General features: G+C 35.0%; 1 protein-coding gene across 1 annotated transcript; it reads left to right on the forward strand.

Moving 5' to 3' along the window:
• Positions 1 to 512: 512 nt before the first annotated feature.
• Positions 513 to 25,473, forward strand: LOC118262270 (ATP-binding cassette subfamily C member 4). Its single transcript, XM_050697803.1, has 25 exons — positions 513 to 877; positions 7,556 to 7,687; positions 8,071 to 8,275; positions 8,458 to 8,683; positions 9,009 to 9,106; positions 9,422 to 9,619; positions 10,818 to 10,944; positions 12,047 to 12,187; positions 13,072 to 13,268; positions 13,475 to 13,639; positions 15,159 to 15,296; positions 16,420 to 16,587; positions 16,663 to 16,782; positions 18,343 to 18,587; positions 19,867 to 19,916; positions 21,804 to 22,013; positions 22,281 to 22,511; positions 22,791 to 22,897; positions 22,979 to 23,102; positions 23,664 to 23,837; positions 24,187 to 24,314; positions 24,418 to 24,540; positions 24,621 to 24,743; positions 24,836 to 24,996; positions 25,070 to 25,473. Exons 1-25 carry the CDS (start codon positions 669 to 671, stop codon positions 25,347 to 25,349), a joined length of 4,080 nt encoding a protein of 1,359 aa, XP_050553760.1. The 5' UTR covers positions 513 to 668; the 3' UTR covers positions 25,350 to 25,473.
• The last annotated feature ends 1,441 nt before the right edge of the window (positions 25,474 to 26,914 follow it).

Here is a 26,914-nt window from a genome sequence, read left to right on the forward strand (position 1 = left end):
TACAATTTTAATCTCTATTCTATGCTATCAAAGGTCACTTTTAAATAATCGATACAAAAATATTGTTTCTAAAACGACTGTTGTTTTTACAATTACTTGTAAAATACATACCTACCTATAGTACACACAATGTCATGCGATTTAATTTATCTTTCACGTTTTAGTATCTCGTGGTAATCACACAAAATTACGTGTGTTATAAATGAAAACTGTTTGTTACACTTTATTAGTTGATTATATTATCTATACTTAAAGCGTTACGTTAATTTGCTATAATATTAGTTCCAGTAAAAAAGTTACGGACTATCAAATTACATGAGAATTTGTACGAATCATGTAACTGAAACCAACAAGAATGTGAAGAATGGAATACTACCTAACAATTTCGTCACAATTTTGAAATAGTTTTTATTATAATTGATCTTTGGACTTCAATATTAATCTGTTAATAAAGACAATATCTGTGTTCACATTAAATAACGATTTATCACTAAACTGGAGCGTACCGATCGTGATTCAGTTGAGCGATACCGTCAGTACGTACGAAACGCGCATAGCGTGCGCATGGGCACTGATGTGTGTGTTACTGTACTCTATACTCGTCAATACAAACTAACTTGTTAAGTGTTTAATTTATTCTTTAATAAAAAACTTTAGTGAATACAAAAATGGATACAAAGAAAGGAAGTAAAAATGACTCAAAATCCAAACCGCCGCCGCCTAAACCAAAGAGTGTGCCAAACGTGTTTAAGAGGACATTGTTCTGCTGGATGCTGCCTATATTTTACTTTGGCAACCGCAGAGACCTGGAGGAAAGTGATCTTCCACCTCCCAAGAATATGTATCAATCCAAGATGCTCGGAGATAAATTGGAAAGGTGAGTCGGAAATTGTCACCATGCATATTATGTAGGCAGGGGGCTGCTCCATGTGTGATGTTTGATTGTTTTCTGATTAATGTAACTTTTTTATTTTCAACTAGTTTCCGCCCGCGACTCCGTCCGCGCGGACGTCGGTCTTCGCGTGGAAGTTTTATTTCTCCATTTTGAGTAACTCTGACAATGGCAACTTATAAATATCTTTTGGACCCAAATACGGCGAGGCCCATAATAATTAAGGAGATCCCTCTATTGAGCTACTGCTGTTGAACTCGCGTTCTGTAGAATAAAACTGAAATATAAACATTGTTTTTTTCTACGTATTTTTCCAGAATAAAAAGTATCCTATTTTATGCCCATAATTAGGTATAATTATACCAAGTTTCATCGAAATCGAACCGTTAGTTTTCACGTGATGCCTGAACATATAGACAGACAAAAAAAAATAATCACATATTTGGGCTTGGTATCGATCCAGTAACACCCCCTGCAATTTAATCTTTCAATATTTTCAATGTACAGAATTGATTATAATATGAATGAATGAATGATTGAAGAAAGCTCCGAACTGCTAAGCTATCGGGAATTATATGTGTTATTGTGAGTCAACCATAAAAGATAGACATTTGCTGTCGTGGCATATTTTTTAAACAATTTTAAGGAAAATATTTCCGTCATACATGATTTCTGTGTAGCTTTAACCATTAAGGCTGCACACGCGACGGAAGCTTCAAAAATGGAGTAAGTTTTCCTGTTTTCCCAACATTTCCCTTCACTGCTCTGCTCCTATTGATCGTAGCGTGATGAAAAGTATACTATAACCTGCCCAGGAGTATGAAGAACAATTGTACCAAGTTTCGTTGAAATCTGTCGAGTGGTTTTTGTTTCTATAAAGAACATACAGACAGACAGACAGACAGACAGACAGACAGACAGACAAAAATTTTTCTGATTGCATTTTTGGCATCAGTATCGATCACTAATCACCCGCTGATAGTTATTTTGGAAAAATATTTCATGTACAGAATTGACCTCTCTACAGATTTATTATAAGTATAGATTACATCAATATCAATGTCGTTTATGTTGTTATAATTATGTTTGTTTCATTAATTTATTAAAAATTTGTACATCCGTGAGTCACCTAAGGGGCTAGTAGAATACCAGCGCAAGGCCCTGTCTTGCACATGCTGAAGTCCCATTTCACCGCAAACTTGGGACATTTTTATAGAATCACATGTATCAACAAACAAATTTTTGTGGAAACTAAACTGCATGTCTATTTCGCACGTGGAATAATTGTTTTTTCTTTCTTACATAAAGATCTTTTCTTTTAAATTATTTCACAAATTCTAAATTATACATATTAATATAGTAACGTGTCTTAACAAAACACTATATGTATTAAGGAAATAAATAACTAAAACTTAGTCCAGGAAACAAACGTTGGTTTATTACTCGTATTTATTCTTTATTGATATACGTTTAGTAGTAAATAATTAATGAATTGTGGAATAAAAACGTAAAACGTCCTTACTGACACGGTCCATGTTGAGCGAGGTTAGCGGAGAGATTTGCTTTTAACAGTTTCCTGGCACGGTAGTTAAACTATTAATAAGTAAACCTAACATTGAGTGATAATAAAATCAATCTCAGTAAATAAATAAATTCGTGTAAACCTAATACTTCTAACATTACTATGCAGCTGAAACAATCACATACAAACTGAAACTTACATATTTATATTAAAATGTCAACGTATAATATTGAACACGGTACAAGTTTAACTTGTATTTTCAAGTACGTGATATGAAATCCTAATATAAAGTAGGAAAGTAGAGTTTTGTTTGAAAGTGAAAAACGCTGCGCTTCGTCGCACTCGTGTCCGCGCGGGTACCGTACTGGAGACTCGTCTTCTATTTACTCTACATAATATCAGTAGCAAGTACATTCATAACAAGGAAGTAATAGAAGATAATATAATAATTGATTTATTTTTTAAATAAATAAATACCTAAATATTCATCAAAGAGTAAAACAAATAAAACCATGGGCAAACAGTTATTATTGGAGCTTCAAACAATAAATTTTATCTCCATATACATAAACGTTTGAGTTGTCTTTTCAGAAACATCAATGCTAAATAGTGTTCTAAAATTATAGGATTCAAGTCTAGTTTATATTAATTCTCAAGAATCATTTCCTCTCTACATAAGGTCGTGTCTATTTCAATATAACATAAACAATGAACATTAAATAATTACTTTTATTTAACCTATCCTACGCCAAATACCTTCCCAATCACCTTATCAGAGGGGTCAACAAAATCCTCCCACACTATTGTATACACAGGTCAGGTGGCATGTCCTCATAGCCTTAAATTACACAAGTAAAGGTTAAAACTATCGATTTTGTTCATTAACCAAATTAAGGCGCATACTTACATCTCTGGCGACGTCATTTCGTGGTATGCCAATTTATTTTTAATTAGAATTCCATTTAAATAGTCGCCGTTACATATTTAACGTGCTGGTAATGGTTTACTTAACCATTGCTTTCATATTAACGTATACTAACTTATATCTACATGGAATATTACTTCAGCAGCTTACCTTCAATGAAAATAGAATTATATTATTGTTATTAAGTACCTTTATATTTGTACTGTTATAAGCTAAAAATAGGACATTTATTTTATTCGTCTAACGAACTCTTGTGGGTTAAAATTAGTCAGGCACAATATTTTAGACGATATTTCTGGGTCGAGCTAAATATTTTCGATATATTGTTTAGTATACAAAATAAAGTATTCTTATATATTACTACTTGCCTCCTCATACAATAATAGGTAGGTGAGATACGATGTTTATATCATTAAATACTATTAGTACTAATGGAAAGAAAACTTGAGGGTTTGCTACGAATGTGTTGGCATTTGAAACCATTCATTGAGAATGAATCCACACATTAAATATTTACGAGCGATAATTTGCTTTGCGTTCAGATAAGTAGCAGTCTACGGTGGACGTTGAGGGTACCTGCATGAACGTCAATGTATATACATAGGTTCCATTATTTACAACTACATGTTATAGCATACTAAATTGTTTACAATATTGTTGTTTATAATAAGTATTTTAAATAATAAGGTACATTTTTCGCCAGTTATGTTATAAGCTGCGCAAGGTATGCGCATAAGCAAAACGGTGCAATATAATTACCAAAGACTAGAACTTAATGTTGAAAATGTAGTTCAAAAATATCATTACGTTTCTTCAACAAAAAGCCCCAAGATAAGAATCAGTTTATTGTAACTCTGAAAAGGCTGTTTATGTCTGTATTTAAAGCCCTTTGACATGTGTACAGTGGGATGTGAAGTATCTAGTAATAGAAGCCGTTCTCAACAAAGCCGTCCCTATGATACACGAGTGAGTGCAGCCCAAAGGCTTCCTCTTGGTATACGGAGAAAGTATTACGTCGTGCATTATAGTTTTAAGAAGGGCATTTGCCTTTGAACGGGTGAACACAGGGTTTTATGTAGATACGTATCATTTTATACTTAGCTGAAACTGTTATTGTTACTTATACAGTAAATACTTTGGTTATAATTATCAATTTAGAGAGTAAAGTACTGAAAACATGTAAGACTATATATAACAAAATATGACACTGCAATGTTTCATCATCCAGTATTTAAGTTCCCAAAACAAGGTGACTAAATTAACACTTCAGCAGTGTTCTCTGTCGAGTCATCAATCCACGAATGACTTATTGTGGTCAATTAAATGTACCGTGATTTCTAAATGGGGTTTTACCATAGAGCAACGTATAGAGCAATGTATAGCAATGTATAGAGCAACGCGGGCCTCGTACGAGGCCCGCGTTGCTCTATGGGTTTTACAGACACAGGTAGGCAGTGTTATGTGAACCCTATCAATATTCATGTTAAAGAACAGAGTCAATCATACTATACATATTATGTACCTAATAATGAGTTTAGTCTTACCTAAGTACAAATATATTTTATATCAGACCAAGTCAAATGGAATTTAAATTACATCAATTATACATAGATTACGTAATTATGTAACACATTATATAATTTAGTCTCTTTAATGAAACAAATAAGTAATTTTACCGTAAAACTACTAGATCTATTCAAATTCCCTGTAAGTAAGCTGATTAAGTAAATAAAAGCTCTGTTACTCGTGTAAACCGATTAATAGTAAAGACTGCGTCGTGCGTGTACACAAAGTGTATCGGAATCGTTCGAAGCCATATAAATAATTGTGTACCCATTCAGTTTGATCGGAGTCAACTTGTTTGTAAACTGTAGCCATTACTTAGTGGGATGTAGCATTAGCTTCGTGTAAATCGCGATAAGTACTAAGATTAATATTTAGAGGAGTGCCAGCGTGTTGATCTCTCAGACTTCGTATTTTATCATAGATTTGAAGTTTTTTGTAGAATTGGTTGGTTCGGTAATTATTCAACCCATAGTATACCGGAACGCAGACCTACGCTAGACACAATGTGGTTTCTTTAAGTCTCATATCATATATCGGTAGACAAGAGGTTAATAAGATCAAAATTATGCAATTTTTATTGCTGAGGAAGCGTGAGTTTACAACTGATAACGAATAAAATATAAACAAAAAGAGTGTAGCGATAGTAAATGGGTATACATAGATGCATACTACGCAGAACTATAGGTATATGTGAGGGAAGTATGTAAATTTATACAGGTAAGATCACATAGCAACAGAGCACCTTTATTGATTTCATAATAATTTTGAATCATACGTCATTTCTAATTTTTCGAATCATGCTGATATTTTATTAACCTTCACGTACATAGGTAGTGTAGTGATAGGTTAATCTATAAAACCGATTATAGTGCGCAAACAAGTTATTGCGGAAAGATGTGAAACATTCCATGGACTGTCTCCTTATATGTAACCAAATAAGAATGGAAATGGTCCGTCAGCTGTTTGTTTTATTTTTTTATGACATCATTTTTGTAATCGCCTTATCAAATTATTGATAAAATGTTTCAATGATCGATTGTACACGAGTACTATCTTAATCAATATGACTGGAAACTAATTATTATCGGAATTCATCGTTCCTATGGATGATCGGCAATTTTTGAGGAAAATATGTATCCTATATAGGACCAAAGTTCATACACCACGGTTTACCACGGGGCATCCCGTACAAGAATGCGACAGGGAAGTCATTAAAACATTAGAGTCTATTTCTGTGTCACTAAGTACTGAGAATTTTGGAAAAACTGATTCAGCGGTAATATTAAAAGATTTCTTCGAAGGTTAACTATTTATTTATTTAATCTTCATCACAAAATAGTGAATGGCGGACTTAATGCTTTTTGGCATTCTCTAACAGTCAACCATAGGGTAATGCAGAGAAATGAAGCTAAAACTATCATATAAATCTAAATTGTTAGGACTGATGCACTTTGTAGGAATGTAGGTAACACAGTGCTGGAAATAAATCGAAACGTCCGAATGATTAAGAAGGGCAAAGTCAACAATTCAAGGAAAAATGTACCTCGTTCTATTTTGTTAGTTAGCAACATCCGAGTAGCGTGCTCGCGGTCAATTTCAGTAGGTTTACTATACTCGTACTGTGACTCATTCACGTACCTGTTGTTCTTAATTACATATCACATTATTTCGAAAAACATCTGCACTTTACGTCACAGTTATAGGTACATTTGATTGGATTTTTATCAGTTTATTCCAAGCAATTAAGGTTTCTGTGTTATTTATTAAATATTTATACAATCATTATTAATTTAATTAATTGTATTAAATACAATAAAATTGAGAGGTTTGGTTTAGGTACTTTTTGAATTTGGATTATGTACAGTATAATACTTAGAATAATATGAGTACTTCATTGATACCACATTTCAAAAACAGTAGAAGTTGTTTTTTTACAATATATTCATAAAGATTATAGAAAAATTGCCATGGTAATAACCAAAACAGAACCAATACTTTATTACGAAGTATAATTGCATATCATTTGATTAAGTGTAACTAAAACAAATAATCGGTGATAAGATAAAAATGTGAAATATGGTTTAGGTACGATATACCTACGATTAAACTAGATCACTGGAACACATAAACATTTTAAACATGTAATTCGAATAATTTGGTATAATAACAGGAAATAATTATAGGAACTAAAAATACAAAGAATTATACTTATTTGTATTTTATTCTTCTAAAATTAAGTGGTACTAAATTAAGGGCTCTAAAGCTATAATTTTAATTTATCATAATAATATCCTGTAGCGTCGGTATCTACAAAATAAAAATACATTGTATTGTTGATCCACTCATTTTTGAACTAATTGTTTTGTAATGATAAAATCCAACAAAAACATAATATCTTTAATTTTAATACTTTGGGTGTATTTACTATTCTTTTAATTATCATATTAATTGAGGCCTAATTATTTTATTATGAACAAAAGAAATTAAATTTCGAACATCAGGCCGAAAATAAATTCCAACATAAAAAGTTAAACTATTTTGACAGAAATTGTGGCGGGAAATGAAAAAACGATTGCAGGAAAAAATGCACATCATAATTTTAATGTACCGTACTCATTCATTAAATTAATAATGTGTTATTTTTATGCAGGAGTTGGCTGAAAGAAGAATATGAAGCGAAACTAGCCGGACGAAAGCCGAAATTTACGAAGGTTTTATTCAAAACATTCATTTGGTCTTATATACCGGGCGGTTTAATGCAGGCTACCTCAATTGGCCTACGGTGAGAATCACATTAAAAAATATTTTAGTTGAAAGATAAGCTTTTTTTTTTGAAATGTCACACCTTTTATCCTCGAAGCGGTAGGCAGAGGTGTACATTAAGGCACGTATTGCCGCTATACAATGTACACTCACTTTTCACCATTTGTGTTATAAGTCCCATGTAGGTAATAGGGAGTGAGCCCATTGCCATTATACTGGGTACAATTCTAGACTCCATGCTACTACTGAGAAATTTTCGAAAAATCGAAAAAAGCCCCGAAATACTTTGCCCTACTCGGGACCCCTTATCCCCTTGCCGGCGATCACTCGACTAGGGAGAGGCAACGGGGCAGTTCACTCCACATATTTTGTTAAGTAACATTTAGTAATATTTTATTGCAGCACGGCATCTCCGCTGCTGTTCAGCCAACTGCTCCGATATTGGGCAGCTGACTCCCCGGTGGACCGGGAGACGGCCATGTACTACGCAATCAGTATGATCCTCGCCAACTGGGCGTCTGCCTTCATGAACCACCACGGAGTACTGTTCTGTCAGCAGTTTGGTATGAAGCTGAGGTGTGCTGTCGGATCCTTAATGTTCAGAAAGGTATGGATTAATGGGATCTTTTTTATCTACCCACAGTTTAAGGTTTGAGAAATTATTGAAAAAAAAAAACTGATGGATCAGTTCTGAATAACCATCCCCAGAAAATTTTGTAACTTGTCGTTAAGAACTCTAAAATATGATTTATTCTTTATTTTTGTATACAAAGATCTAAATGATTTCAGATAATGCGTATGAGCAACGGGTCTCTAGGTGACACTGCGGCGGGTAAGGTAGTGAACATATTATCGAACGACCTGCAGAGGTTCGACTTATCAATGGTGTTCCTCCACTACGTATGGATTATTCCGCTACAAATTGCCGCAGTCATATATCTGGGCTACCTACAAGCTGGAACCGCGGCTTTCATTGGATTCGCTGCCTTAATCATCATAGCGTTACCATTCCAAGGTATTTATGTGGAACAAATTGTCTTGTTGAACTTTGCCACGTTAGTTAGATACTTATATAACATCGCCCATTAAATAAAAAAGAGCACAAAAAATATTTGCCCTAAATTAAAAGTCAACATCTTATATAATGTCGAAAGTAATGTTATATTTAACATACATATGTACAATGCACGTATATATTCCTGTATTTTCATTGTGTTAACATTACCTATACTTAAAATATAAATAAAATAAAAGCCACGTTTAAACAGTACGATAAAGCCGTATAATGTAATACTCGTATGTACCGGAAACAAAAGTTTCAAAGCATAAATAATTTCCAGGTGGTTTGGGCCAGTACCTAGGTAAAATTCGACTCCGCACCGCTGAAAAAACAGACAACAGAATTAAAATCATGAGCGAAGTTATAAACGGAATACAGGTCAGTCATTTTGTATGAATGTACTTTGTGAAAAAATGTAATTAAAATGTGGAACACCATAATCCACATCCTCTAAAGACGTAGGCAGAGGTGGACCTGTAACAACCACTCTAATTACTAACATGTCTTATGTGTGCTTATTGCTGTACCTACAGCAGACAAAATTTCAACTCCATATTACTGAGAATTTTCCAAAACCCGAAAAAATCTCAAAATTAAATTGCTTTATTCAAGAACATTTGTTTGGTAATCCTTCTTGCGGTCATTTGACCAATGAAATGGTCACAGGTTTTTAAATATACAATATGTTTCTAGGTGATTAAAATGTACGCATGGGAGATTCCTTTCCAAAAAGTAGTCGGCCAGAAACGTGCGGAGGAGCTGAAGGAAGTGAAGATTGCAACCATTCTGAGGACCGTGTTCTTAGGATTTATGATGTTCACGGAAAGAGCTGCGCTTTTCTTCACCGTGCTCACTTATGTCTTGTTGGGGAACGTTATGTCTGCTAATGTGGTAAGTATTCAATTCAAAGGCTTTTCTTGATAAATGATAAATTATATTTATTTTGCAAATAGGTTACAATGTAACTCTTTTACACGTCAATCTCTTAAATAACTAGATGAAGCCGGCTCTTACCTCTATAATTTAGAATGAAACATTACAACTTGTTGTGTATTATAAGTTTTTAAACTGACATGATCACAAGTAATATTTAAACTGACATGGCGCTTGCAACAGTGCCGAAATATTGCAAAACAAAAACTAATAAACATGGTAAATATCCCGTTTTAAGTTCTAATGAAATTTGTGTATTATACTGCAGAATGTATAACATTGTTTTAAACGATTAATTGATGAATAGAGGCTCTATTCAGCAATTGCTCTATTATAGAACAATAAATTTGTCGGAATGTGTTTCAACAAGCTTGTTCCTGTTCCTCTAGCCTCAAAAGCTTCATTAGAACAGCTAGGGACACAATTGTTAGTTGATGAGCTGCCAACATCGCCTTTGTTTCTGCCTCTCTTTGTGCAGGATTCGTAATATGATCATTCTGCACAGACATTACAATAAAATCACAAATCCCGTTGAACATAAAACGTTATCTGTGGTACATTTCCTACTCCAGATTGGCTGCATTTTATTGTCTTCATTGAAATCGCTACCGATTTTTGGCACCGCAACCTCTTTCATTTGAACATGCATTTTGTGCACACAAAGAGTGGAAATCTCAAAATTGTAGCATAAAGTGAAAAAAAAAATTGTTTTCACTGGTGAATCAAATTAATGAGACGTTGATTATAGTAACGTCACGCCTTTTATCCCCGAAGAGATAGGCAGAGGTGCACATTGCCATACACTGGGCACAATTCCAGACTCCGTGCTACCACTGAGAAATTTTTGAAAAACTGAAAACAGCCCAGTAATACTTTGTCCGACCCACCGACGGACATCGAACCCGAGACCACTCGACCTACGAGACAGAGCATGTTGATTATATTACAGCGAAAATCTTTTAAAAATTTACACAGCGTTAACCAGTTACAGCGATTATGATCAAACCCTCCTTAGGAAATAAAAAATTAAAAAACAACATTTACCGAGCCTCTTATTGCGCAGCATCTAATAAGATGTTTGTCTGATGGATTACGTTCACACATCGTGGAAATGATTGCATTGTATGAGATTACTGCATTACTTTGTATCTTTCAGTTCTACCCGCTGCAGCAATTTATGAGCGCCGCTCAAGTAAACATTACATTAATCTTGCCTATGGTGCTATCGTTCACTGCTGAGCTCTTCGTGTCCCTTGGAAGAGTCGAGAAGTTCCTGTTACTAGGTAGGCCTTTTATATTACTATTTCTTTGTATACCATTTAAAATGTATTCGTATAGCTATGCAATAAATAAAACAAAGCAACGCTTCTAAGATAAAAATAAGTCAGTGCATTATATTTTTGGCACTCATTTTAAACCCGCGAAGTTTTCTAAAGAAACTGCGAATGTAATAAAGGAGTCCCTGTGTTCTTGGTACACAATTGTCTTAAAGCTTTAAAACCACTACTAAATATATTTAAACAAGCGTTAGATTTTTATTTGTGTAAGTAATAGCATTGTGTTATCAGTTAGGTGTCACCTGTAGGTACTCAGTAGTTTAATAGACTTAAAAGTAAACACGCTACAAATTACGTTTCTAATAAAATATCTTGATTGTATTTTGTAACTTTGAATTCAATATCTTAATGGCACAGCTATTATCTTATTGCCCAATGTTGAATTTTATCAGAACATATTATCTATAGCAGTTATAATAATACATGGACGTACATGCCATAATTTAACATTAATATAAAAATTATTCTGACTTTTTATTTTAGGTAAATTAAGAATGGAATAAAATGTCTATTATACATAATGTACGATACATTATAACATACAGTCGTTACGAGGGTTCACACTTAACCATTTCATGTTTTTTTCTGTATGAGATTTGACCCAGATTATGAATTTCGGGCGTTATGCGTCATTATAAGCCTCGCGTTCCACTGTGCCGGTATTCGACGCATGTTGGGAAAATATGAGTAGCCTTGGAACATGAAACAATTCTTGTACATTTTGTAGCTTATAGTTAACTTCGTCGTCATTCATTCGTAGAATTGGAAATTCGTCATCATTAATAATATTCTGCTGTTTGTTATTGTTACAAATAGTGTTACACATTTGTACCTAAATATTATATTTTTACAACAAAGTCATACTAAAGGACTAGCAAGTATAGGCAGTGTCATTGTATGTACCTGTAGGTAGTAACTGATTGGCTTGACAATATAACTTTCTTAACGATCATAGAAGTACTTAAAACACTTAATTTTTTGTTACACTGTAGTGGTTCGTAGACCTAATTGTGATGGTTGCCAAAACTGTACATGTTTTAATTCACAGAGGACAGGCCAGACTTGAAGGGGCATCCGGAAGAAACATCGTCCAATTTATTCCGCAACATGTCGGCCGATGGCATTCCGGAGACCAACGGGTCTATCCGACCGCTCTCTTACCACCGGAAATCTGAAGCATCACCAATAGGTAAGACTATAAAGAGTAGACATTATATTCAAATCAGCATCAGTTTATAGAAGTCCAGGACTCTCTATAAGCCTCTTCCATGGGGCTCCCAACCTTTTGCAACCAATTACTCCTAGAGTTAGCGTGAACATATTTCAAGATAATCCCAGACTACAAATTTTGAAATCGAATAACTCAACTAATTAATACTTTGTTTGACACGAGGATCAAGTTCGAGATAAAAGTATACTTGCACCAACTAGATTAACAAATCTACCGATTATTATCGCCCACTGGTAATTACCGATACAGTTTATACAATAATCGATATACTCGTAAACGTTTATCAATAGTTAAATAATAAATACATATGAGTAGTTCAGATACTGTAGTAGCGATCTGTTTGTGCACCTGTTGGCTTGAACGTTGAAAACTTTTAACTTTTAAAGGTCAATAGAATCGTTCAAACTTCATGTCATATGTATGTTGTGTTCAATTTCTATTACATTTATAAAGGTCTTTTGTTTTTCGAAATAAGAATTTTATTTGAGAACTGTATTGAATTTAAAATCAACTTCTTTTATGCATTAGCTCTAGTAAGTTGTAAGTAATTGCATTGCGAATTGGATGATTACATTTAGGATATTGAATAAAGATAGTCTGTCTAAAACTACGCTTCATAAAGTACGAACTTAATAAAACACGAAATCATTCGTGTAAGTAAATAAATAACACTAACTTATTTTTTTATTTTCCATAAATCAAGTTAATAAACTTTATTACTCTTTTTTATTATTTTTCTTTTTACCATCCGATGCTGTAAAATAAAACGAATCATGTATTTATTATATTGTTTAACTACTACTTCATAATTAGCAGCTACTAAGTGCTATATCTCCTTTCAGAGCCGGGTAGTGAGATACAGCTGAAGGTTCCTAAGTTTACACGGAGTGTGTCGTATCAGGAGGACTCAGCGCTAGTGTTGCACGATGTGTCGGCGAGTTGGACCGGGGACCCCAACATGATGGCGCTGAAGAACATCTCCATGCGACTGCGGAAGGGAAAGCTGTGCGCTATCATCGGTGCAGTCGGCTCTGGGAAGGTAATGGCAGATACAGATACTCAGTAAATGCTTAGCTATAACAATGATCATCAATTGTCTGTCTGATCATTAAATGTTCAAAACAATCGTAATAAAATTGTATGAACAATTTTCAGCGAAGGAATCTTAATCAAAGTAACTAAGTTAATACTTACTTGGAGTTCTAGCCATAACTTGTTCATATAAGATTTGTTTTTCATTCTCAGTCCTCGATTTTGCAACTACTACTAAAAGAATTGCCTTCGGCGACTGGCACTATTTCAATATACGGCAAGATGTCGTACGCTTGCCAAGAGGCGTGGCTGTTCCCCAGCACTGTCCGGGAGAATATACTTTTCGGTTTGCCGTTTGAACCCGGAAAATATAAGAAGGTACGTAAATAAATCGTGATTTGCATATAATTCGTATTTTTCCCTTATTTGTTGACTTTATTAAGGCCATCGTTGGGTTCATAGATACGTGAATCGTGTCATTGATACGCTCCTAAAGTCTGATAAAAGTAGTTAATCACAGCAATAAAGGTTACAAATAGATTAAAAACATATTGTTATTTCTTCGTCTGTGGCAACATTCCAAGAGAGAACAATACGAGGTGCCATATTGCCGCTTAACGCCCCGAAAAGCAATAGGGTGCCGAGTTAAAAATTGTAGTACCCTAGGGTTTAATTGGGGCATTTCAGTGTAACAAAATTTGAAAATATACAGGATAAGTGCAGTTCTATGTTTTTTTATTTCTCTCACAAAAGAAAAGTAAAACAAACATTGAGACTTATTGATTAACCTCGGCAGTTTGTTAAATGATAAATGATAAATGATAAATGATAAATGATAAATGATATTTATTTCTGTAAATAGATTATAAAATAACACTTTTACACGTCAATATTTCAAATAGCTAGATGAGGCCGGCATTTCCTATCCGACTACTCTGAGAAGAAATGCCGAAACAAACTCAGAGGTCATAGTCTCTTTTAAAGTCCAGACAAAATCAATTAAAGATGTCGGAGAACCGTGCAAGTTTATTCTGTAGTGGTCTTTTGAGGAAAGAACCACAGCAGTTTGAGCGGACCTGTTCAGATGGCAGCACGCATGTGTCAGTTTACAATCAGCTCAGCTGACGGCTGTTGCTGAATGATCCGACGAACATTACCTACCAAAAGAACATTTGGGTAGGCCACACAAATGCTCACACTGTCAGAACATAATTAACTAAAAGTAAAATGACTAGGCAAACTCTCGCACGGTCCTCAAACTAACAATTTTAAAAATAATATGTGAAAACAAAAAAAATATCGAATGATATTAATGTATATCATGTCAAATTGTATAAAAATGTAACTTGTGTTACAAACATGTCAACATGACCTGTGTGGACATTGTAGCGGCTCACTCCCAAGCCTGACTATCATCTAAGTAGTCTTTAATTTTATAAAAAGCTTTACTATACAGTTTTTCTTTAATAACATTTTTAAATTTATTCAGGCTCAAACTTTGAATATCGCTGGGAATTTTATTGTAAAAGCGTATGCATTGACATCTGAACGAACCACTTATTTTCTTAAGTCTAGTAGTGGGAACAATATATTTGTTTTTACTTCTAGTGTTTATATTATGTATATCACAATACTTTTTGAATAAATTAATGTTTTTGTGAGCATACACTACATTTTCATAAATGTATTGAGAAGGAACAGTCAATATATTAATTTCTTTAAATAGTTCCCTAAGAGAGTGCCTCGGACTAAGATTATAAATTGATCGAATGGCTCTTTTCTGCAGCACAAAGACAGACTGAATGTCAGCAGCATTTCCCCACAGGAGGGATACTTGGATGTTGGTATACCTATAGTATGTACCTATTTGTTACAAACTTGTATCTGTTGGCCGTAGGTGTGCCGAGTGTGTGCACTCGAGAAGGACTTCAAGCAGTTCCCGTACGGGGACCAGACGTTGGTGGGGGAGAGGGGGGTGTCCCTCTCCGGAGGCCAACGTGCCCGAATCAATTTGGCGCGCGCTGTTTACAGAGAGGTAAATTGATTTCTATTTTGTTGCACAAATATTGAACTCATAACGGCTGCCAAATGAACAAATTTTTGTCGGGCTATTCAGGTTTTATACAATTATTTTCCTTTTACTCAAAAGGCAAGTTTTCTTTTAAAACGTAAGATATATTTGCGCCTTTGGTTAATACATTATTTCTGATATACTAATCTTGTAAAACTAGGTCGCTTATTAAAGTATCTTTTGAAAGAAATTCACTGAAAGTAAGCAAATAGCGCCTATTTTTAGCTTACAAACCTTGAACACACGCAAAACAATGGAAATGCGAATAATATCCATTCAAAGTGGAGCGCACTTTCTATGCAATTCCTCATTAAAATATTCAGCTTGAACGAACAACAATACATAAGTTCACATTTTGATTTCGTAAAGTATCCTCTACCTGTAATGACACCGTCGTGTTCGTAAGATTTATTTATATTTTGCGTTTTATATATTCAACATTACCTAAGTATTATCCTATGTACTAACATAGGAGATTCAAAGAAACTTTTTCTTTTGTTCCCTCACAGTCTACAGAGCATTCGTCTGTCGGCACTCACCACTGCGGGTGTGAGTGCCAAAAGTTAACTACGGAACAAATGTACCTACCGAACTTTAAAAACTCAAGGAGGATATATATTTGTTTCAGTGAAAGATATACTTCGTACAACATAAGCTTTGTTTTTATTCCAAGAAGTTTAATTTAGCCTCTTTTATGCCTTTAATTCGAGGGTTCCCCATCGACTTTTAATATTGCTCATTTTAAATATGTATGGTGTACCTTTGCGCGGAGTTCGTTTCCTCAATCGCTTTTAATGATTCGCTCTGGAAAATGAGAAGAAAACATCGTGTTTTTTCCTTTTTATTTGGGCTTAAGGTCAAAGCTTAAATGTAGGGCGTTTTACTATTGCATGTTCGCCATGGTATATTCATAGAGTTGATCAAACACACATTTCTTAGAAAGTAGGAGTACATTTCATCAATAAGAAATACACCAACTTCGTTTTGTTTTATGAACAAATGTTTGCTGTTTGTAATTATATTCAGGAAATTGTTGTCAAGAAAAATATTATGTTTTTGTTCTTACATTTGACTTGTATTGTTGTAGGCCGATATTTACCTTCTCGATGATCCGCTGTCGGCTGTCGACGCTAACGTTGGGCGTCAGCTGTTTGAGGGATGTATCAACGGTTACCTGCGTGGGCGCACTAGGATCCTCGTCACACATCAGATTCACTTCTTGAAAGCTGCTGATTACATCGTTGTATTAAACGAGGTTTGTAAAGTTTTAGATGATGACAATTTTTTATTAACGTTTTCTTTGATAATAATATATTTTATCAATATTTAGGGCCGTATTGAAAACATGGGAACATTTGACGAATTGGTTTCGTCCGGCAAAGAATTCTCAATGATGCTCGCTCAGCTACAGGAAGGCAAAGAAAAGGACACGGAGAGTGTTGGCTCACGGGTATGTTATCATTGCTACATAATCTATCATAATCTCACTGCTACTTATCGTGTGATGACCTGTATTTATTGTATTATAATTGGATCAAGTTTCACAATTCGTATTAAACTTAATAATTGTACTTAGAGAACAATGGGAGGTATTCACAGAACTATTTGAGTTATGCATTCCGATCAGTAGAGTTGGTTCAAGTTTATCGATTGCGCTGACTGGACGGCCGTGATATCGACCCACTCAACCATTAAAGCTACGTTCCATTGTCGACTCTTCAATATGGTAATTTATGTAATTGTGGTCTCCTTTGATCATTCAACTGTATGGCACTTAATTTCTCAATTAGTATTTCTCATAATAATTTTAATTTATATTCAATTACGTTTTGAGCGGGCTTCTTATTATACTTTGAACGCAAAAAAGGATAATATTCACCGATCTTTCTGACGACGGTCACTTTTACGCGTAGAAATAAATCTTATATTTCAAAGTTAGAGTTTGCGAACAATTGCTCTTAAAGAGTATCCGCGTTGTGTTTGGCAGTGCGCACTGTTTACGTCTTCATCTTTTATGAACATCTCGGCCGCACTTCGTAAAAATACAATTTATGCCAAGGGGTCTGAGAATCCCTTCATAGTGGCTACTAGCGTCTTCAAATATGTAAGAGGAGTAACCCTCGGGTATCACATACCTATATAAAAATGAGTTCAAGTCATTTGTTTACTGCTGGTGTTTGATTTTTATATTTTTTCGGTATTTATGCGAGTTTTACGGCCGCAGTTTGCTATAAAATATTGGAGGTTTGATGCATCTGTAATTTACGATAGGCTTTAAACACGTAAAACACGAGGAGTGTTTAATATTAAAAATGTTATGTTTTTGTCCGAAATTTTTTAGGTGTTAAGATTTATGTAAAATTTTTAATAATTTCAAATTACACGACCTCTAAACCAGATATACTGTCAGTGGCAGTATAATTATAGCAGAGTGGATTTTTGGATCTTATTGTTTACTGTCTGTGTCGAGTCCATCTATTATACAGTTTCCCGGACTTTTTCCACTTTATTGTTGTCGGCCTTACGAGATGAGGTTGGCTATCGCCTGAGGCTTGACAAAGAAACAACACAGAGTGATGAACAGACGTGAAATTCATAAAACCGTTTATCCTTACTATAAGTCAGTTGCGTAGAATACTCCAATAGTCTAGTTATTTGGTTGATAAAATGGGTTACCTGATTTATTTTACAAGGAAATGATATGGTACAAAATTAAACAAGAGAAAAAAATACTTTTCGCGTAGTTTCGGCTTACAGTCACTAGGTATTAAGGAAGTGAGATACACGTATGTGTAGTAAAACGTAATCAATATAAAAACTTGCATGGTTATGTAACGAATACTTAAAAAGGTTATTTTTTTTTAATTTTCTAAGCAGGGCTATGAACAAAATTAACTTTTTGTGATAAATCTCTAAAGCTTGTATCAACTAGCAAATACGAGTAGTATATTTCGTCATTGTATCTTGAGTTACAGTTAATAGAAAAACATTATATTTTATTTGTGAACAGAGTATCGAAGAAAAAGAGAAACCAGCTCTAAAGACCATGATCAGTGTGAACGAAGGCGAGGAGGTACAAGAGTTTGAAGCACAGAAGATGAAGGAAGAAGAGAGACAATCTGGCAACCTCCGCTGGGAGGTGATCTCTGCGTACTTCCGATCGGGAGGGCACGTCTGTTTCATCTTATTTGCACTCTTGGTCGTTGTACTGGCCACTACCTGCGCCGCTTCTGTTGACTACTGGGTCAGTTATTGGTAAGTCAATGCTTTTTTTTATATTATGGAATAGGGGTCACCTGATGGTAAGCGATCAGCACCGCCCATGGACATCCGCAACACCAGAGGAGTCATAGGTGCGTTGCCGGCCTTTTAAATATGCTCTTTTCTTGAAGGTCGTATCGGTTTGGAAATAATGCCGACGCGACGACAGCTCATTCCACAGTTTTGCTGTGCAAGACAGAAAGTTTCGTGAGAAGCGCACAGTTGTGGCCTGCCATCCATCCACCATCTATATGATGGGGTTGTTTTACTTCTACGTTAGGCATTCATCAACATCGAAATTAATTTTGAAACTTAATCCCGATCTGTTGCCATTTGCATAAACGAGGTTTTAAACATAATTATACATTTCTGTAGGTAACAATAATTTATAGCTGCGATTGCAAGCGAGCTGTATTGCTTCAGTACAAAAATGAACAACTTTATATGACTTTGTTGCCACTGTATCCTGTCTGATCTTATTGGTGCAGTTTTTTTTGGAAGTAAGGATGTTACTCGCGTAGATTTCTAGTTTTTAGATATTTACTCTGTTATAAATAAATGCTAATTAGTTATCAGTACTATAAGTATAGTATTAAATAATATAAATATAATAGATACTATACTTATCAGTGAATGCAATTATCATTAGCAGTAACGAAACAAAAAACATATGTATAGACTGATACGATAGTCAGCGAAAGATCGTAGAGATATTACTCCTAATATTTATTTGTCTGTGAAATAATAATTTAGCTATTATTTATTAACATATAAGGAATAAATAAAAATATTCGAATGTTTCTTGCATTGTTGTCATTTGGAGTAAATATTAGTAGTGTATAATTCAAAGCGATTACGATATGACCTCTAGAATGTAGCTAGGTAGCTAGTGTAAATTATGGTGTTCATGATTAGACTCATTGTCAGACTTTGGCCGATCGATCCACACAGCTGTTACCTTCGTCATGACCTCCACAGCTGCCCTTTTGCATTTTTAGTCTGCATTGCTTACTTACCTAAGCCCTCTATCCATGAAAAATAAATAGTGTAGTATTAACTACACATAAACAGCGGCTACACTGTTTATGTGTAGTTAATACTACTTGCATTATACTAGACTACTATTAGACTAATAATTTTTAATAACTTGATTTTCGATGCAGTTTTATTGGTGCATAGATATGGTTACTTAAGTAAAAATAATACTCATTAATTTCAAAATAAATAAATTATAATGGTAATAAAATAATAATTTCAAATTGTTTTGTTAAAGGACCAATCAAATGGCTGCATACGAGGAGTCCTTGGGTGGAGAAAGTATCGGTATGTATACCTACAATATGATTGTCACGCGATGCATTGCACAAGATAAGATTAAAATAACAAAACAATGTGTTTATAAAAAAATAAAAACATTCCATATTATGATAGGAGTTGGCAGTATTCGAATATTGGAAGGAAAGTTGCATCTGTGGTACTGAGACTGAAATATCTTTGTTATGAAACAAAAACAAAATTTTCTAGAAAAACTTACTGTAAAAACTACTATCTTTGTAATAATCAGTTGAAATATAAAGTACACGACACACGTCCCAAGTGGTAGGTAATAATTAAAGCAGCTAACTACTAGGGACCACTAATTAATTACAAGCATCGTTAGGTAACTCGATGCGCGCTATAAATCCTTGAGCTTAAGAGTCAAGTTGTAAGATCGAATGTTAAACTGTTAGGGACGCCTTAATAGTAACATTAATTTAGCAAAATGTGTTTATGCTATCAATAACTAATACGTGCATTGGTTATATTCCAACAACCAAAAGTTTGGAATGGTAATGGTAAAGCTTATTACATAAATACAACGTAATTTTCTAAATAGTGTGTCGATGATAAGTAGGCCATAGCTATATTCTTATATAATACAGGATTTCCTTCCATTAAATTTTGTAGGTAACATAAAGAGACATCTTTTCGTCCTCAATCTTTTACTGAATTAATACGAGTTTCTAGGTTACGCGACTTAACAGACAATCAATATTGAACTGGATCTTTAATAGCTCACTGAAGTAATAACTGCGTGGGACCCAACATTTGTGCTACACGTTGCTCTTATAAAAGTTTCAGTGTAAATCGAATGTAATGACAAGACGATGCCACGATGACTCATTATTACTTTTTATTTTTCTATGTTCTAGATATTTTATATTAATTACTACATACTAAACTTTAATCAGATCTGTTAAATACATATAATCTTTAATACATATTCGATTGACCTCATTTTTATTTAATACATATTTTATATTAAAATCACACGTCACTGTAGTTAGCAGAAGTTAAATACAGTCTAGATATCTTGAAATAAACTTAAAGATTTGATTCGCTATCAAAATATATGCAGGACACATAAACGGGATGATTGCAATTGCGTCATAAGCTACTAAACTAATGAGTTGCGTGGTTTTATTTGAAATTCAAATAGGTTTAAGGAATGCAGCCAAATCTGTGCTGAAACCACGTTCCAACTATAAAGAAACACACATATGTATCTGGCACGAGCTGTAGCACTGTAGGGGAGCACTCCGCACAACTATCTCTCGAACTATGCGAGCCAAGCTACAGGGAATAAATACTGCTTTTTATGTACCTAAATATCCTTATAGAATCCGATTGGTTTCAGCTCAACGATTCCAATTTTCCTCTACACTAAGCCATGTTTAAGGCAGTTATATACTGTGCCAGTTTACTTATCTATTTCTATACTAGAAAAAAAAGTATATTAAAAATTGCAACTGTCGCATCGTAAAAAATAATAAAAACTGCAACCGTGACATTAATTGTCTATTCTAAAGTTTGAAATGGTCAAAGTACCTATATTGAATTTAGAATGCGTCAGTTTCTGTAATCCAATTAAAACTTTCAACATAGAATGTGAACTGTGATCTAAATTAATTAACTAAGTAACAAAAGAATGTATAAAAACCGATATTCAGATGCTTTTTTGTGATTTTTCTTCATTTGTTTAATAGTTATATTAAAAGAGTTATATCGTATTTTACAGTTTTAGTTTTATTAAAACAAACACTATTCGCATGAACGTTGACTAAAACAGTATCTGAATAATATTTTAGATAATCATCATGTAACTCTACAATCCATATTTTATCAATATCGTAAGAAACGCCTAAACAGCTTATAAATCTTTGTCCTCAGAGCCTGGCTTGGACGTGCAGGCGGGTCGGTTCACAGTGGGACAGTATCTGATAATCCACGGCTGCCTGGTGGCTGCCTTGGTGTTGATGGTCAACCTGCGAGTCTTCCCCTTCGCCTACCTCTGCGTTTCCGCCTCAGCCAAGCTACATAACCAGATGTTCTCGACTATGCTGAGAGGAGTCATGAGGTTCTTCGACACCAGTTCCTCAGGTAATGTTTCTACTTTTTAATTTTAGTTAGTGACTGCAGGAAAATGTGTCGTAAGAGCCAACTATGGGTCAGTGTGGATATGCACACACGCACAAAGATTGCAGTTTAAAGAAATAATATTTATTCTGATATTCTGCTTACTCTACCTGGAGATTATGGCTAACGCGTATTACGTAGAGAAGACCCATAGTCCAGCAGTAGAATACCATGGATTTTCTAAAGGGATATTAATAGAGTCACATTTTAAATTGCTGTCTTTGTTTGCAGGTCGTATCTTGAATCGTTTTACCAAAGACATGGGTTCTCTCGATGAGATCCTGCCTCGTACCTTACTGGATGTACTACAGATCTACGGAACCTTGACTGCTATCCTGGTACTCAACGCCATTGCCCTATACTGGACCCTGGTACCTTCAGCAGTACTCCTAGTGTTATTCGGCTTTATGGTACGAATATACTTGAAGGCAGCTCAAGGCATTAAACGATTGGAAGGCACAAGTACGTATTGATTACTTAAAAGGTGACTTGTCTCAGTGAGAAGTGTTCATAAATCTTATTTAAACGTTATAAATGGTACGATCTCTTCCTAGCCAGGCGACATGTGGCACATAAAGTTTTTACGGTGCAATACTGTTCCAAGGGATCCTTCAACAAATTATATCAAAGCTTCACAACTTTGAAAAAGAAAGTAAAATGGGAATAAAATAAAAATAGGTTGAGTTGAGCCTAAGTAATGTTTTGCCACTTATAAAATACATTATGAATGTTTCCTTACAGCAAAGAGTCCAATGTTTGGAACAGTGACGTCATCGTTGAGTGGTATTTCCACTATCAGGGCATCCAATGCTCAAGAGAGATTGATAGAACAGTTTGACATCAACCAGGTAAATCATATCACAACGTTACGAAACTATATGTAGTTAAAAATATTATTGTATTGCTTCACACAAATTTCTTTGTTTCAGGATCTGCACACTACTTCGTGGAACAGTTACTTGAATGGAGGAACGACGTTTGGTTTCTATTTAGATACAATGTGCCTGGTATACATGACTACTATCATATTCGTGTTCCTCTTCATCGATTTCGGTAAATATACAAGATACCTAATAATTACTTTTTAGATAAAATGTTTCATATAAAACAATATCTCAGTGATTAAATAAATAATTAATTAGTTACCTGCAGAAAGTGAGACCGTTGACAGTAACAATAATATTGGCGAGCATCGACCGTAAAGCGAATGGTCGGCTAAAGTTCAATTGGCAAAGTTTGAAAATTTAGCGACGATGTTTGAACCGTACCGTGGGTATAACTTACACCTTAGGGGCTGCATTTGATATTTCACTGGTCTATGTCATGGATTTAAACGTAGAATATTTGACCGGGAGACATTTTCTAGAATTTTCATTTACATTTAATTTAAAAGGAACGTAGTTTTAATTTGATTTCATGCGTGTATATTTAGTTACATGTAGAGAAATATAGTTTTGAGTTTCATGTTATTTTTTTTTAGTCTTACTCGATTACGTTTCTTTTAATTGTCTTTGTCATTGATTTATTAAAATTTATATTTTTTTAAGTCTCGTCTACGCTTTTTTCTATTTATCTTTAACATTGACTTAATAAAAATGTAATATCGTATTATAGGGGACGCTATCCCAGTGGGAAGCGTAGGGCTAGCGGTGACGCAGAGCAACACGCTGACGCTGATGTTGCAGCACGGCGCGCGGATGTTGGTCGAGTTCCTCGCGCAGCTCACCAGCGTCGAGCGCATCCTCGAGTACACGCGCATCGACACCGAGCCAGACTTGTTCCAAGGAAGTCAGTACCACTCACTATCAAGAACTTACATCATACTAACTCACACACACCACTCAATATTGTAAACTCAAATGTGCTCACACACAGTACACTTTTTAAATAAGATACATATACATATGTACATAGTTTCTAACTTTGTTATTATGTTGCTGAGTAGAACCACCAACTATCTGTAAATTGTTCCTTTCAGGTATATGTATTAAAAAAAACTAAACTCAGTAGAATGTTCTTGTTGACTAAAGACAGAAAAGAACTGACGTAATTCATTCACTAATTCATTTACTTTTATGAAGTAGCTCAGGGACTATTCATAACTTAAAAGTTTGTTAAAATTATCATTTGTCCCCAGAGGTTGAAATGCCGCCAAATTGGCCCTACCAAGGAAGGATCGAGTTTCAAAACGTTTCTCTACGGTACGCGCCAAACGAACAACCCGTCCTTAAAAATTTGAACATTGTTATCGAAAGCGGAAACAAGGTAAGCATACCTACGCTTTGCTACGAATTACGATCCGTAGTAACTTTGTGTACCTCACAATATGTCGTGAATTTCAGTAATAATATACTTACTGTGCGTACAGATCGGGATCGTGGGGCGGACGGGCGCCGGCAAATCTTCTTTGATATCAGCATTATTCCGATTCGCCTACCTCGACGGATTAATATCCATAGATGGACTCGATACTTCGCTGATTTCGAGACAGGTACGAATTTCACGGTTACATTATTACTTATGCGAGACCGTGTAGGCGGCCATTATTTTCTAACTTATGGTTATTTGCAGGGACTGCGATCGAAAATTTCAATTATTCCGCAAGAACCGATCCTGTTTTCTGCGACAATCAGATACAATTTGGATCCGTTTGACATTTACAGCGACGACGACCTCTGGAGAGCCCTCGAACAGGTGAGAGTCGGCAGTAAAACGATGTGCTTTGTTAGTCATTTACAGCAGAGTTTATTGAGATATTTATAATTTATAACATTTGATTGTGGCAGGTTGACTTGAAGTCTGCTGTACCGTCCTTGGACTTCAAAGTAACAGAAGGAGGTTCTAATTTCTCAGTGGGCCAGCGGCAGCTGATGTGTTTGGCGCGCGCTGTGTTGAGATCCAATCAGATCTTAATTATGGACGAAGCTACGGCGAACGTAGATCCTCAGTGAGTATTTGGAGTATTACATGCATAGTTCAGTGGAGGTCGGCAGTGATTGACAGTGTGGTTTGTATTGCAGGACGGATAACTTCATTCAGGAGACGATTCGCCGGCAGTTCGTGTCGTGCACCGTGCTGACGATAGCTCACAGGTTGAACACGATCATGGACTCCGACAAGGTGCTCGTGATGAGCAGCGGCCAGGTGGCGGAGTACGACCACCCATACGTGCTGCTCTCCGACCCTAACAGTCACTTCTCTGCCATGGTGCGGGAGACCGGCGAGAAGAACAGTGCTAACTTATTCCAAGTAGCCAAAGACGCTTACTTCCAAAGTAATCTGAAAGAAAACGCGAGATAAATTAATAATATAAAACATGAGTTACTATTAGGACAAATTTGTATATATTTGTGATAGATCCAGTAGATGCTAAGTACATATTAGAGTATTGTATTGTAATAAAAATATTTTTTATCAAATATTATTACTGCCTTTCTTTACATTCATGGGAACACTGGGCCCCGGTAATTTGGAAGGCATACAAGAAACTGGAGTCAACTCGAAGAAGCCCGTTAAACAATTTTGAACTAAGTAAAATGGGAAATCGTTATGGTATTTTATTATAATCAACCTTTTTTTAAAATAGATTGAGACTGCACAGCAGGCGACGTCGGGGATGTTGGCAGCGAAATAGTTTGTAGGCCAGGAGGAGCGCGATACATAGTAATCCTAGTAGGAATCCATGTGCTTTGTGGTCGTCAAAGAATACTTCCCAGCTATCATCGGTACAGCCGTGACAACAACCCATCTTACGTTATACGTATTATACATTGTTCTTCTAGCCTATCTTCATTATGATCACTGTTTCATTGTTTTTATTTCGTATTTTGATAAACTACGGGACGACATAATTTTGGTGTGACTTTGTCAAAACTGACAAACATTCTTTATGATAACAAGAAGTTTTATTTATCATAACATGCAGAAAGAGGACTAATATGGTGTCCACAATATTTCTCGACTTTTATCCATTTACATAACATTACGGGAATTAACACTCATAAGCATTAGAAGGTTAGATTATAATACAACGAAATATGATCAATGATAAATTTTGTTGAATTAATTGAGTTTCTCAAAATAGTCCAACAGTTGTGTAAATCTACAGCAGAAATTGTAGGCATTGTAATTAAAATACAGGCCATTAAACGTTACCCTAAAATGAATTTAATTACAAACTCAATAGGTATGAATGTGGAATGTATCGTCGCTGTAGTTTGAACAACTCACACGGCACGCATCGCTAGCGATGCAATGACTGTGAGCTTAACCACAAATTACGCCTCAATAATAACGATGCATTTTGTAGGAGGCTTCACGCGTCCATACGTGTATCAATTTAGATTCATTTACATTATTATAGAAAGATTTATAAAACTGCATAAAGGAGAAGAAGTATGCAAGATCGAGGCATTTCGGTTTGTACGGCCTCTACCTAGCTGATTAAACGCTATTAACTATGATGGTGAATTAAAATATCGTACGTAAGTATACGTTCTTATTAAAAAAATTATATGGGTTCTTCTGGTGAATTAAGCTGAACTACGTGAAAAGGAAATTTTTCTCCACATTAAAACTCCGCAATATTCAACGCAATGCAACGCGTAACCTCGTGGGAGAACAAAGACGAGAGGGCGTGGCGGCCTGTGATGGAGTTCACTACTCATTTTGTATTATAATAAAACTATTTTTAAGGAATATTTTAAGGTAGGTAAGTATTTATTGCTAGTAAGTCCAGTATGTATAAATGCATGCAGATGAGGTTCTCAATTCGGTAATGTTGTCGAACTTTTACCATGTTAAGTGATCGAATCATTTCACGGCCAAGCGGTGTACAAAGTTAAACGTACACAATACACAAGATT

Source organism: Spodoptera frugiperda, chromosome 12 (genome assembly GCF_023101765.2).
Source record: "Spodoptera frugiperda isolate SF20-4 chromosome 12, AGI-APGP_CSIRO_Sfru_2.0, whole genome shotgun sequence".
Classification (NCBI taxonomy): domain Eukaryota; kingdom Metazoa; phylum Arthropoda; class Insecta; order Lepidoptera; family Noctuidae; genus Spodoptera; species Spodoptera frugiperda.

Coding starts and splice junctions, on each gene's coding strand:
- LOC118262270 (XM_050697803.1), top strand. CDS start 669: ATGGATACAAAGAAAGGAAGTAAAAATGACTCAAAATCCAAACCGCCG. Junction 16,783..18,342: donor CGGAGAGTGTTGGCTCACGG/GTATGTTATCAT, acceptor ATTTGTGAACAG/AGTATCGAAGAAAAAGAGAA. Junction 24,541..24,620: donor CTTCGCTGATTTCGAGACAG/GTACGAATTTCA, acceptor GGTTATTTGCAG/GGACTGCGATCGAAAATTTC.